This window comes from Micromesistius poutassou (genome assembly GCF_964030765.1).
Source record: "Micromesistius poutassou genome assembly, chromosome: 14".
NCBI lineage: Eukaryota > Metazoa > Chordata > Actinopteri > Gadiformes > Gadidae > Micromesistius > Micromesistius poutassou.
The window spans coordinates 5209205-5221704 of NC_140284.1; the positions used below are offsets into that span (position 1 = coordinate 5209205).

The 12500-nt window shown below is 52.5% G+C and overlaps 1 protein-coding gene across 1 annotated transcript in view; it reads left to right on the forward strand.

Annotated features, from left to right (window-relative positions):
• The window catches only part of plcl1 (phospholipase C like 1), a 53520-nt gene that overhangs the window by 35434 nt on the left and 5586 nt on the right, over positions 1-12500 (forward strand). The window contains exons 3-9 of the mRNA XM_084478827.1: positions 2504-2578; positions 2716-3003; positions 3605-3880; positions 4933-5324; positions 5789-6959; positions 7473-7649; positions 10609-10971. Coding sequence (XP_084334953.1) covers positions 2504-2578; positions 2716-3003; positions 3605-3880; positions 4933-5324; positions 5789-6959; positions 7473-7649; positions 10609-10971 — 2742 coding nt within the window. The remainder of the gene's footprint in view (positions 1-2503; positions 2579-2715; positions 3004-3604; positions 3881-4932; positions 5325-5788; positions 6960-7472; positions 7650-10608; positions 10972-12500) is intronic.

Below are 12500 nucleotides of genomic sequence, written 5' to 3' on the forward strand. Positions count from 1 at the left end.
ACAAAATCTTTATTGGCAAGGGGGAAATATTTAGTTTGGGAATCATTGTCTGGAGCAGGAGGATGGCACTCCACATAAGGTATCATAGGTATTGAGTTTCTGTGAGCTGTGATGAGGGCGTTTAGCAGAAGGATTTAGATCTGGAGATCTCAGGGACAGAGGGGGAACTGTTGTGCATGTTCAGCTGGCATTAGGTACTTTTCCACTGCACACAAAGGCCCCTGGTCACTGGTGGCCCCTGGGGAATTAAGGGTCAGTCTGTGATTATTTCCATAGGTTGATTGTTTCCATAGGAGGGCACTTATAAAGGGCACGTCTTGGCCCGCAACAGAAGACCGCCTCCACCCAGAGTGGCTGAAACATGTCACGGCATTGCCATGACCTCATCCGGACATCGTAATTGCATCATTTTTCCGTGTTGCGGAGGTGGGATTGGGAATGTGTCCACCGGAGCAGACCAGGGCTGTGTGGATGTGTCAAACCCAGATGCTTCTGAGGTCATCGCTCGCGGATCAGGTTTTAAGCAGTGGAAAAGTGCATGGTATATTCCCCCACCACTGCTGCTGGGCGTGGGTATTCAACAGAGGACCAGGGCTCAATGAGTACCATCAAAGTGAACTGAACCCTGCTGGATTCAACAGCGAGATTCCCTTCATAGCAAGCATCATGATTGCTTCCGGAATGAGAGTGACCCTAGACTGTGACACTCCAGGGGGGGAGAGGGGGAGATGGTCTGGATTGGTGACGTTGTGGGCTCATGTTGCCCCCTGTGACCTCATGGTCATTAATTGATGAGACAACCAATGTCGGGTTACAGCAAACTGTCCTTCGTCACGCAAACCCTCAATGCAGGCCTCGGGCCATCCTCATAATTACTGCACATGCACACTAACACATCGCAGTATGCACTCACACTCACCCCCCGCTGGGATACCGGTCTGGTCAGCCAGCTACACACATACACACACACACGCACCCATGCACGCACGCACACACACACACACACACACACACACACACACACACACACACACACACACACACACACACACACGCACGCGCGCATGCACGCACGCACGCACGCACACACACAAATATGTCATGCACACACATTAGTTAGGGTGAGGTAAAGTAAAGTCAACTCGTCCTGTCAAACATACTTAGTGTCTGCGCAATTAAGTCTGTTTTGGTCCAACCCATGCTACTTATTTTATTTGCACAATAGCACACGATACGGCTCGGTAAACAACGGCACGGAGTGGTGGCAGCCTGGCCTCTGTCCACCCTGTACTCACGTTGCAGTAAACTGATGTCATTTCACTATTTCATAAATATGGGATTAGAGCAGGAAGCTTCTGTCCTTCTGTCTCGCCTAATGAAATGTCTCGGGAGGGCTGCGATTACCTCCCCGGATATTTCCTACTGTCACCGTATGTGCACGCCGGCTTGTTGCATTTGAAAATGGAAAACAACACTTTAGTTGGGTGGAGCGACAGCAGTGGCCAGTGCTTATGTAATCAATCCATGCAACGGTTATTTAGTTATACGAGCCATGGGTATCTGTCACATTCATCATAGTCAAGTTTGTCTCCTTTATTTTCTTTCAAACTGATATGCTTGTGTAAGCGCAGAGATGCAATCTCCCTTTACTTTGGGATAATAAAGGTAACGACACAGCAATTACAGAGCGTCAGTGTCAATCAATGATAGGTGCAAAGAGCCAAATCTAATTGTGTTGTTTGGTTTAGCATACGACTATGATGTCAATAAGAGATTACTGTAAGACGTTTGAGCCATTGAATCATTAGAAAAATATTGAGCAAGGAAAGACATACGTACATACAACTGAAGAACCCCAGTGTGTTGAAAATGCGACATAGCTTTGACATTCTTACCTGTCATGTGAGTCTAGCCACAGCTGTCAATCAATCTGACGTTCGTATGAGATGGTTTGCCGGTGGACTGTGAGCTTATCTACAGACACGCAGCATGTGTGTGTGTGTGTTTGTGCACACGGTGTGTAACGTTTGTGTGTGTTGTTCATGTGTGTCTATGTAGTCTGTGGGGCTAGCTTGTCAGCGCGATGACTGGCAACAAATTACCTGAGAGGAAATGAGGTTCGAAAAAATCTATTCTTCAGCGAAGCCTGCGAAGACAATGAGTCCATTCTAAAATAAGCCTTGGGTGAGGGCCGGGACTTTTAACTCCCTGACAGCAAGACGGAGAGAGGCACAACAAAATAACAGCTGTATACTTGTCTATATTAGAACATTGTTTATTTGTGATTCACATCTGCTTTCTCGGAAAAATCGGAAATGCTCCAGAACCAAATGATGTGAAACTATAAATGATACCTCAAATGATCTTCTCAAAACATTTTTGAAGGTCACTGCTGTCAAACCCTTAAGTGGTTTGAATAAAATATAACAACCTTCCTTAATTCAAGGTTTCCACGGAAAAATAAATGTTATTCAAAAAAATCTCGTACTGCTGTTTTTCCCAGGATCCTTCGGTGCAGAAGATGGGGGCTGGGAGGAAGAAGACGGTGTCCTTCAGCAGCATGCCCTCTGAGAAGAAGGTAATCGCCCCTAGCAACCAAACACCCTCCAGTCTCCCCCCCCCCCCAGGTCAGCCCTAAGAAAAGCACACGGGAAACAACCCGGTTCTCCTCACCGAACGCTCCTCCTCGTGTCTCCTCCTCCCCATCCCACCCAGGTCAGCAGCTCCTCCGACTGCCTGGCCTTCATGCAGGGCGGCTGCGAGCTGAAGAAGGTGCGGCCCAACTCCCGCGTCTACTGCCGCTTCTTCACCCTGGACCCGGACCTGAGCTGCCTGCGCTGGGAGCCCTCCAAGAAGGACGGGGACCGCGCGCGCCTGGACATCGCCTGCATCCGCGAGGTCCGCACCGGCAAGAGCACGGAGACCTTCCTCCACAACGGGCCCATGTCGGAGCACCTAGCCGAGGAGGCGGCCTTCTCCATCATCCACGGGGACGAGTACCAGGTGAGGTGGGCGGGGCCGGGGGGGGGGGGGCGACGTACTGGTAGAGGCCATGTGTGTTTGTTTTATGAGGGTAAGACCGTATTGCAGTTAGTGGGGAAAGCCAAATCCATGCAATAGCCAGACATCAGTTTTGTCGATGTGTGTGTCGATCCACTGATCCACTACTAACCCGATCTGCAGCCAACCCTTGAGCCATCTTTCTCTCCTTCCATCCATCCCTGCATCCCTCTCTCCATCCATCCATCCATCCATCCATCCATCCCTCCCTCTCTCCATCCATCCCTCCCTCCCTCCCTCCCTCCAGCCCTCTCTCCATCCCTCCATCCAGCCCTCTCTCCATCCCTCCATCCATCCCTCTCTCCATCCATCCCTCCATCCCTCTCTCCATCCATCCATCCCTCCATCCATCCAGCCATCCCTCTCTTCCTCCATCCATCCTTCTATAATAATAATAATAATAATAATAATGTTAATAATAATAATAATAATAATAATACTTCCGCCGACAAACTTCGAAAACTCAAAACAAGAAGATCTGCCCAACAACAACAACAACAACAACAACATTTGACATTAAAAACATCCTGTTTGTCTCCTCCAGTCCCTGGACCTGGTGGCGCTGTCGGCCGACGTGGCCAACATCTGGGTGACGGGCCTGCGCTTCCTGGTGGCCCACCCCTCCATCATCGGGGGCCCCGGGGCCGGCCTGGGCGAGATGGGCGGCCACGTGGTGGAGGGCAGTGCCGGCAGCAGGATGCGGAGCGAGTGGCTGGCGGCCGAGTTCGCCCAGGTGGACGTGGACGGCAACGGCGTGGTGACGGAGAACGTGGCGGTGGCCGCCATCTGCAAGCTCTGCCCCGGCATCAAGGAGGCCAAGGTATGGCATGGCTCTGTCGGGTGGACCGCTGGAACCGTAGGCAGTGTCACGTGAACCGTAGTCGGTATGTTTCCATCAGTATGTTGAAAACGGGAGATCGTAGGAATAGATAAAAGAAAGAAAAAGTGATGACGAAGATGTGACATGTTGAAGACGGAAGGCCTCCTGGAACGCATGAGGCCGGCTACTGTGATAAGGTCGAGGCCGGCTAGGTGTCCTCTCTCGGAGGAACTAGGACGTTAGAGGAACCGTGCTAATACTTTTTTTTTATACTTGAAACTTTATACTGCATATAACAACTACTTTCAATAAGAAATACAAAAATCCCCCACCGTGGCGAGTGTGGCATAATGCACTGGCAGTCTGCTACAAATAGACACTCTTCAACCTTTTGTGACATGCACTTTGCATGAGCTTCCTGTCTTCCGGTGGCTTGAAGGGTGTGGTGACTCAAACTCCAACCCCGAGTGTGCAGCCAGACATGCAGGGTTGTTGTTGCGGCTAGACGATGCAAAACGCAACACAAACACAAAGAAGGCCAAATTAAACCAGAAAAAAAAACCTAGAGGGCAGACATATGCACCGCAAGAAGTGTGTCAGGGGAAGGAGTCTGGCATGCGGATAAACGCCGGCCGATTCCGCGAGAGAGAGAGGGAGAGAGAGAGAGAGAGAGAGAGAGGGAGAGAGAGAGAGAGAGGTAGCGAGAGATAAAGCGATTGGAAGGAGCAGAGCGAACAGATAAAGAGGAAGGGGAAGGAAAGGTTTATCTCGCTGTGTCTGGTGATCTAGGTCACTCTTAATATCCTCTGTAAAAAAGCAGGCCGGGGATTCTCTTTCACTTTGATTCATGAGCTCCAGAAATGAACAAAGCGTGATAATCATAAACAGACCCTACTTAGCTAAAAAAGCTAGGCTAATTATTCCCCTCCCCCCTCTCCCCCTGCTGCCACCACCTCCACCACCCGACCCTCCCTCCACCCCCCGACCCTCCCTCCACCCCCTCTCTCCCCCCTGATCCCCCTCCCCCCCCCCCCTCCCCCCACCACCACCAGGTGCGGCAGCGCTTCAAGGAGGTCCAGTGCGCCAAGGAGAAGCTGACGTCGCACGTGACGCGCGAGGAGTTCCAGGAGGCCTTCTGCGAGCTGTGCACGCGGCCCGACGTCTACTTCCTGCTGGTGCAGCTCTCCAAGGACCGCGAGTGCCTGGACGCGCAGGACCTGCGCCTCTTCCTGGAGACGGAGCAGGGCCTGCCCCTGGCCGCCGCCGAGGGCTGCCTGCAGCTGCTGCGGCGCTACGAGCCGTCGGCGCAGGGCCGGGAGCGCGGCGCGCTGGGCCTGGACGGCCTGGCCCGCTACCTGCAGTCGCCCGAGTGCCACCTGATGGACCCCGAGCACCTGGCCGTGTGCCAGGACATGAGCCTGCCCCTGTCCCATTACTACATTAGGTGGGTGTGTATGTGGGTGGGTTGGTGGGTGTGTGTGTGTGGGTCGGTGGGTGTGTGTGTGTGGGTCGGTGGGTGTGTGTGTGTGGGTGTGTGTTTGACAGTGGTGTTCTTAAAAGTGTTCCTCCTGGTTTCCACTGTTCCGTTTGAAAAAACGGAACACTGTTGAATCTTATCATTTTTGTTGAAATATATAAGTCATAGCAGTTTATTAACTGCTGGTTTAAATGGGGTTCAGTACTGCTGGGGTCCATCTGTTATGTCATCAAATAAATGGTTTAGTGCCAATTTGTGAAAGCCTGTGCACACTCCTTTAGTACACTGGTGTCTGTGAAATGAATGTATCTCGTTACTGGTAGCCGGCGATGGATCACCGCGTTCACTTAGTCTCGATGGCGGGCGACTGTTAAACAACAGACCTCCATCTGGCGTGCATTAAAGCGACCTGCCGTCTGTCCCCCCCCCAGTGCCTCGTACCGCTCCTACCTGCTGGACGACCAGGTCCACGGCCGGGCCGACCTGGGAGGCCTCACCAAGGCCCTGCAGGCCGGCTGCCGCTGCCTGGAGCTGGGGGTCACCGACGGCCCCGAGGGAGAGCCCCTCCTGGGGGTGGACTACGGGCCCGAAGCCCCCCGCCACCACCACCACCATCACCACCACCACCACCACCACCACCAGCACCACCACCACCACCACGCCCCCGTCACCATCCGCTCCGCCCTGGAGGTGGTCAACAAGTACGCCTTCCTCACCTCCCCGTACCCGCTGCTGGTGTACCTGTGCCAGCGCTGCTCGCCCGCCCAGCAGCGCGTGCTGGCGCAGCACCTGAAGAAGGTGTTCGGCGCCCGGCTGTACGCCGCCGAGAGCCTCACCGCGGGGGTGCCAGGGGGCCGGGGGGGGGCCCCCGCGCCCGCGCCCCTGCCCTCCCCGGAGCAGCTGAAAGGCCGCATCCTGCTGGTGGGGAAGAAGCTGGCCCCGGAGGAGGACGGCTCCGAGGGGGAGGTGTCGGAGGAGGACGAGGAGATCGGCGGCGGGGGGCCGCTCGCCGGCCGCCGCATGACCATCCCCGGCGAGGAGGAGCTGGGCGTGGTGCTGGTGGTGCCGCCGCCGCCGCAGCCCCGGCGGCTGCGCCTGCGCCGCGAGCTCTCGGACCTGGTGTGCGTGGCGCGCACCGGCAGCCGCGGCTTCTACGCCCAGAGGGCCCACCACCGCAAGCAGCGGCAGTCGTCGCCGCCCGGCAGCCCCTGCTCCCCTTGCGCCCCGCTGCCGCCCCCCGAGCCCCCCTACTGGACGCTGTGCTCCCTGGGGGAGGGCGAGGCCGGCCGGCTCACCAGCGAGACGCCCGAGGAGCTGGTGGTGTTCACCAAGCGCACGCTGAGCCGCGTGCGGCCCAGCTCGGTGCGCCTCGACTCCAGCAACCCCAACCCCCAGGGCTACTGGAAGGGCGGCGTGCAGCTGGTGGCGTTGAACCAGCAGACACCCGGCGCCATGCTGGACCTGCACCGCGGCCGCTTCGCCATGAACGGCGGCTGCGGCTACGTGCTCCGGCCCGGCGTGATGAGGGAGGAGGTGTCGTACTTCAGCGCGCACACGCAGGGCTGCGTGCCCGGCGTGCCCCCGCAGACGCTGCGGATCAAGGTAGGCGCGTCGCACCACGCGCGTGCGTGCGCGTGCATGCGCACACGCGAAGCTCCACACACGCACGCACGTGTGCACACATGTAGACGCACATGCAAACCTACACAAACACGGATATTGACACGCGCGCACGCACATATAGACGCACACACGCATGCACGCACACACACACACACACACACACACACACACACATATAGACGCACACACACACACACACACATAGAAGCACACACACACACACACACACACACACACACACTGACACATGCACATGCTACTGTGGTACTGTTGTTATTTATTAGCACAAAAAAGTGGGAAAGTTATTCAAAAAAAAAGAAATCCTTATCTTCACAAACCCTTTATGTGTTGAATGTGTATTCAACACATATTCTTAGTTGAATACACACACACACATATATATACAGTATATATAAACAACAGTGTTCAGGTGCTTGAGCCTGCGTTGTCGCTGCTGCTCTCAGTGGGTGGGTCCGTTGGTTGTGTGTGCAGGTGATCAGCGCCCACAACCTGCCCAAGCCTCAGGGCGCGGGGGCCAAGGGCGAGGTGATCGACCCCTACGTGGTCCTGGAGCTCCACGGGGTGCCGGCCGACTGCGCCGAGCAGCGGACCCGCACGGCCGCGCAGAACCAGGACGACCCCCTCTTCGACGAGACCTTCGAGTTTCAGGTGCGACCCCCTTTTTCATCATCATCATCATCATCATCAGGCAGATAAGCACGGTGTCTGTATGCGAGTGTTTCTAACTAGATGGACGCGTTGATGAGACGGAGGACGAGGTGTGTGTGTGTGTGTGTGTGCACGCACAAAAATTTCCCTATAATGCAGTGGATTTGTTTATGCACCCGTCAGGGCCTGGGCTCTGTATCGGGAGGCTAAGCCAGCGCGACAAGCTGTCACTACCAATATCGCCTGTCCTCTGAGGCAACTTCAAGTGTTTGCATGTGTGTCGCCGCAAAGACGGCATAACTCTGCCTTTTGGAAAAGTCTGTTGGGAGTCTGTTGTCTTTTTGTTGCAAAGTCTGCGCTTTGTTCTTTAATAGCCTGTTTGAAGAGCACTCTCGGTGCGGGAACGGGACAGTCCTTGTCCCAGATTAAAAAAAATGGCAACATTGCAATGGTATTGCAGCATGGTGATATCCCAAACCATGCAACGATGAGTTGATGGGGAAGGCGTTACAAATGACGTGTTTAAAAAACGGATATAAAATACAACTGTGAGCCCAATCTGTTGGATTCAGCCCGCGTCTGCCCTGTGATTAAGTAATGCTCTCCTAGTGATAGACCAAGGTGTAAAGTAGGCCCATCCGGCTTGAATTACACCAGCAGACGCTGTAAATACAGGAGAACAGGTGAGTAGAGAGAGAGAGAGAGAGCGAGAGAGAGAGAGAGAGAGAGAGAGAGAGAGAGAGGGAGAGAGGGAGAGAGAGAGAACTAAGGCTCATTATGTCTTGGGTCTTGTAACACAAAGACCAACCAAGGAGTGGAGGGCAGTGTGGCGTGACGCAGAACATGCACTCTGTACACAACACACACACACACACGCACGCACACACACACACACACACACACACACGCACACACACACACACACACACAAAACACATGCACACACACATACATACAAACACGCACACAAGAACCTGACATTAACACACCCCCCCAGTGTTCCTTGCCTCTGTATTGGTGTCTCTCTCTCTCTCTCTCTCTCTCTCACTCTCTCGCTTCTAAACACAAAACACTCGTCCATTACACTGTGTCTGTGTGTGTGTGTGTGTGTGTGTGTGTCTGTCTTAGTAGACGCGCAAGGAGAGAAATGAAGGAACATTAGACTGATAACGTGTTTTTGTTTGACAGATATTTCGCGCCTGTTCCTGCTTACAGAATTTATGTGTATAGACACACTCCCAGAGCCATTAATCGTCCCCCGGACCATGTATGCCTGTGTGTTTTTGTTTACTCGTGTAAGAGTGTGTTTGTGTGCAATAAGTGTGTGTTTATGAAAGGGGGAGATAGAGCACATCTGCGTGTTGGTGTATTTGCTCCCTGCTAATTTGCTCAGTGGATTATTGTATTTTGGTGTTTGTTTGTACTTCGATGTTTGGGTGGATGTGCGTGTGCATGTGTGGATGTATTTATGCATGTATGAGCGTATTGGTGTGTGTGTGTGTGTGTGTGTGTCTGTCTGTCTGTCTGTGTCTGTCCGTAAGCATTTGTGTGTGTCTGTCTGTGTGTGTACGTAAGCGTTTGTGTGTGGCTCAAGACGTCTTCCTTTAAAGGTGTGATTTGAGAAAAGGAAGGTTTCAACTTTAAAAAAAAACAACCTTTTGTGGTAATGTTAGTCTGCTCTCTTCTCTCGACACTCATGAATGTCCTCCCTCTGGATGCATGCCTCCACACACACGTCCGCGCTGCTCCGGTTTATAGGATATGTCTTGATTTAACTTACGACATGACACCGAGACCACTTTCTGCAGCATTCAATTTCAATCTGTTTGGAACACCACACACAAGCAGTGTTGCTGTCCTATTCACTTTGTGCGAGTCGATTCCCACTCTCTTCTGTTCGTTTTGAATAGCTATCGTTTAGTTCACCACATTCACACATTCACAAGTTGTTTCAACGGTTATAGTTCCACGTTCAGATAACTGTGACTGAGACAATTCATTTCATGTTCCAAAACGATGATGGACTGTCCCTTGATATGTGTTTCGTCCACTCACACTATGTCACTATGTAGAATGCACCCTCACACCCCATCTGGGCATTCCCTGGACCCTCTAAGGTGTTATGTATTAAATATACATGGCGCCATAATGCCTTGAATGTTGATGGCGCTGTATGAAATATCAATGCCTTTAAAGCAAAGGTTGCCATGCTTGTCTTGTTCCTCCAACGCATCTTAAAAATTGAACCTCCTCATGCATTGTTGAAGCTTGGAACCGTTTGTTTTTCCGACTGCTTCAAACGCCATTAGTGTCCCCGATAATGGGTTATATAACGACGAAGCGAAGCGTCTGAAGGTGATATTGCATTCCGGACGTTTAAGATGATATGTATTACAATCAAGGGAGACCCTAAGAGGAGAGTCATTTAAGAGGCTATTAATAACCATTAAAAAACAGCAGTGTTTAAAGTGGTTGAGAGGGACTACTTTTTTTCAAACGTTGGGAAGCCGCTTTGGAGGTTAGAAGCATTGTCATGAATCACAGACTCCGGGAATTCATTAAGACCACCCTGGAGAGAGAGACAGAGAGAGAGAGAGAGAGAGAGAGAGAGAGAGAGAGCGATAGAAGTTGAGTTGTTTTGTGTGAATCTATTAGAGGAAGGATAAGTGGCCAAAAAAAAAAAAGTGTCAAAACAAGAGAGTGATTGTGTGTCCATGGGAGACAATACAATATATTCAAGAGAGAGAGAGAGAATGAGAAATGGAGCGAGAGAAAGTGTCAAAAACAATATCAGAGAGAGAGCGAGCAAGAAAAATGAAAGAGAGAAAGGTCCAATACAATAAAAGAGAGAGAGAGAGAGAGAGACAGTGACGGAGAGAGAGAGAGTGTCTATAGTGCACAGTGTCACTGTAATCCGCTCCTCGCTCAGCCTCCGCCTTCCTTCCCCCCGGTTCCCCAGGTGAACATGCCGGAGCTGGCCCTGCTGCGCTTCGTGGTGCTGGACGACGACTACATCGGCGACGACTTCATCGGCCAGTACAGCGTGGCCTTCGAGTGCCTGCAGCCGGGCTACCGCGGCGTGCCCCTGCTGGGCCTGGCCGGGGAGCCCTTGGCCCACGCCAGCCTGTTCGTGCACGTGGCCGTCACCAACCGGCGGGGCGGCGGCAAGGCCCAGCGCCGGGGCCTGTCGGTGCGGCGGGTGGGCCGGCGCGGCCGCGAGTACGTCTCGCTGCGGCACACGGGCATCAAGGCGGTGGACGAGGGCTTCAAGCCCGCCTCGGGGCCCCTGCGGGAGGCCACGGACCTGCGGGAGGACGCTCAGGTAAGGAGCGGCGCGTTCTAAAGCGTCAGCCTTCGTGGCGTGATTGCCCTCGGGGTCGTGTTTTAAGGTCCGTCTCGTGTTTGGCGTCGAAAATGCCCGATGTCAAAAAGGACGACTTAGGCAGATAGTGATTTTGGAGCGTGGAAAGCACTCTGATTGGCTTAGGATGTAGCCAATGTGGCGCAGTGAAGCAGCAGCGTATGGAGAGTAGAGTTAGGTTACATCATTTGGCCAAGGTATTATGCTAAGAGGCTCACAAAAAAATGTAGTTCACGGCTTGGCCACAGACACGGGAGTTAATACCGGTGTGGTCATGTCACCGAACACTCTGTAGGTGTAAATACATGATCATTTCTACGGGATTGGTGGCCAGCGTTGACTCTTCTCTGGCCGCAGTGAGACGCCTTGAAGCTGCGCTCAATGAATAAGTAATTTCAACTCTGACCTGGTTGACGCCAACCTCTTAAAGTGTGTCTAATCAGATTACAGCTTTGTCGGATGCAGTTAAACCAACGGAATCTTAACACCAAGGGCTTTTTTAAACCTTAGTCGAGGGGCTTCCTGAGTGAAGGGCGTTGAACTGTCTGTTGGCTGTCTGGTCTGAATGCACCAGCCAGTGCATCATGTATTGACCACTTAAGCCTTTTCTCTATATTCCCGATCCATTATGTGCTGAAAAGGTATTCAGTGTGCTATAATGTAAATCCGGTTACATAAGACACCACCACAGTGAGGAAATTAACTTTTACTTTTTAATCTTGAAGCCAACGATCCGTGCGATACACAGACTAATTAAAGTAAGGCAGAGTGCAGAGAAGCAGTTTGTGAAGGAGCCCCTGGTCAGACCCAAATGTTCCCCCAAAGTTGTCTGTGGTTGTGAGTACAGCGACGCCGTTAGCATCAACCGCCCGTCGCATGAGATGCTGAGCTATAAATAACGAAAACAAAAGCCGGTACAAACGTTGGTCCCTTTTAATCGGTAGATGCAAGAGGTAAGCCGCGAAGACAAGTTGGCTCCCAACGAGGATACCAATTATTTTTTAATAGAAGGCTTAATATAGCGTCATGGAGAGAAGCCATGGCAGGGGAGAGTCTGCTGAGTGTCTCCGTGAGGTCTGGTGTCGGTGAGTTGTTTTGTGGTATTTTTGGAACTCTCTTGACAAGACGTCTGCCAAGGACGGGCTGATTTGGGCGAGTTTGCACGACTGTACTGAAATGTGACCCCACCTGAGACTCCTCTGCCGGGTAAGGGAAGATGAGAAGGAGACGACAGAGAGAGAGAGAGAGAAAGGGGGGGGGGGGTGGGGGGGCGGGGGGGGGCATAGCGACAAACAACTGGAGCACAAGAGAAGAGGGGAAATAAGAAAAGTGGAGGATTACATGGTCTAAAAATACCTGTTCAGAGAAAACACCCGCTTATCTCCGCATACACAAAACCTCAGTCAATCTCTCAATCAGACATACGCACACGTATACACACATTGATCTCTGCACAAATACTATTTGGTCGCACGCAAACAATTCTCCAA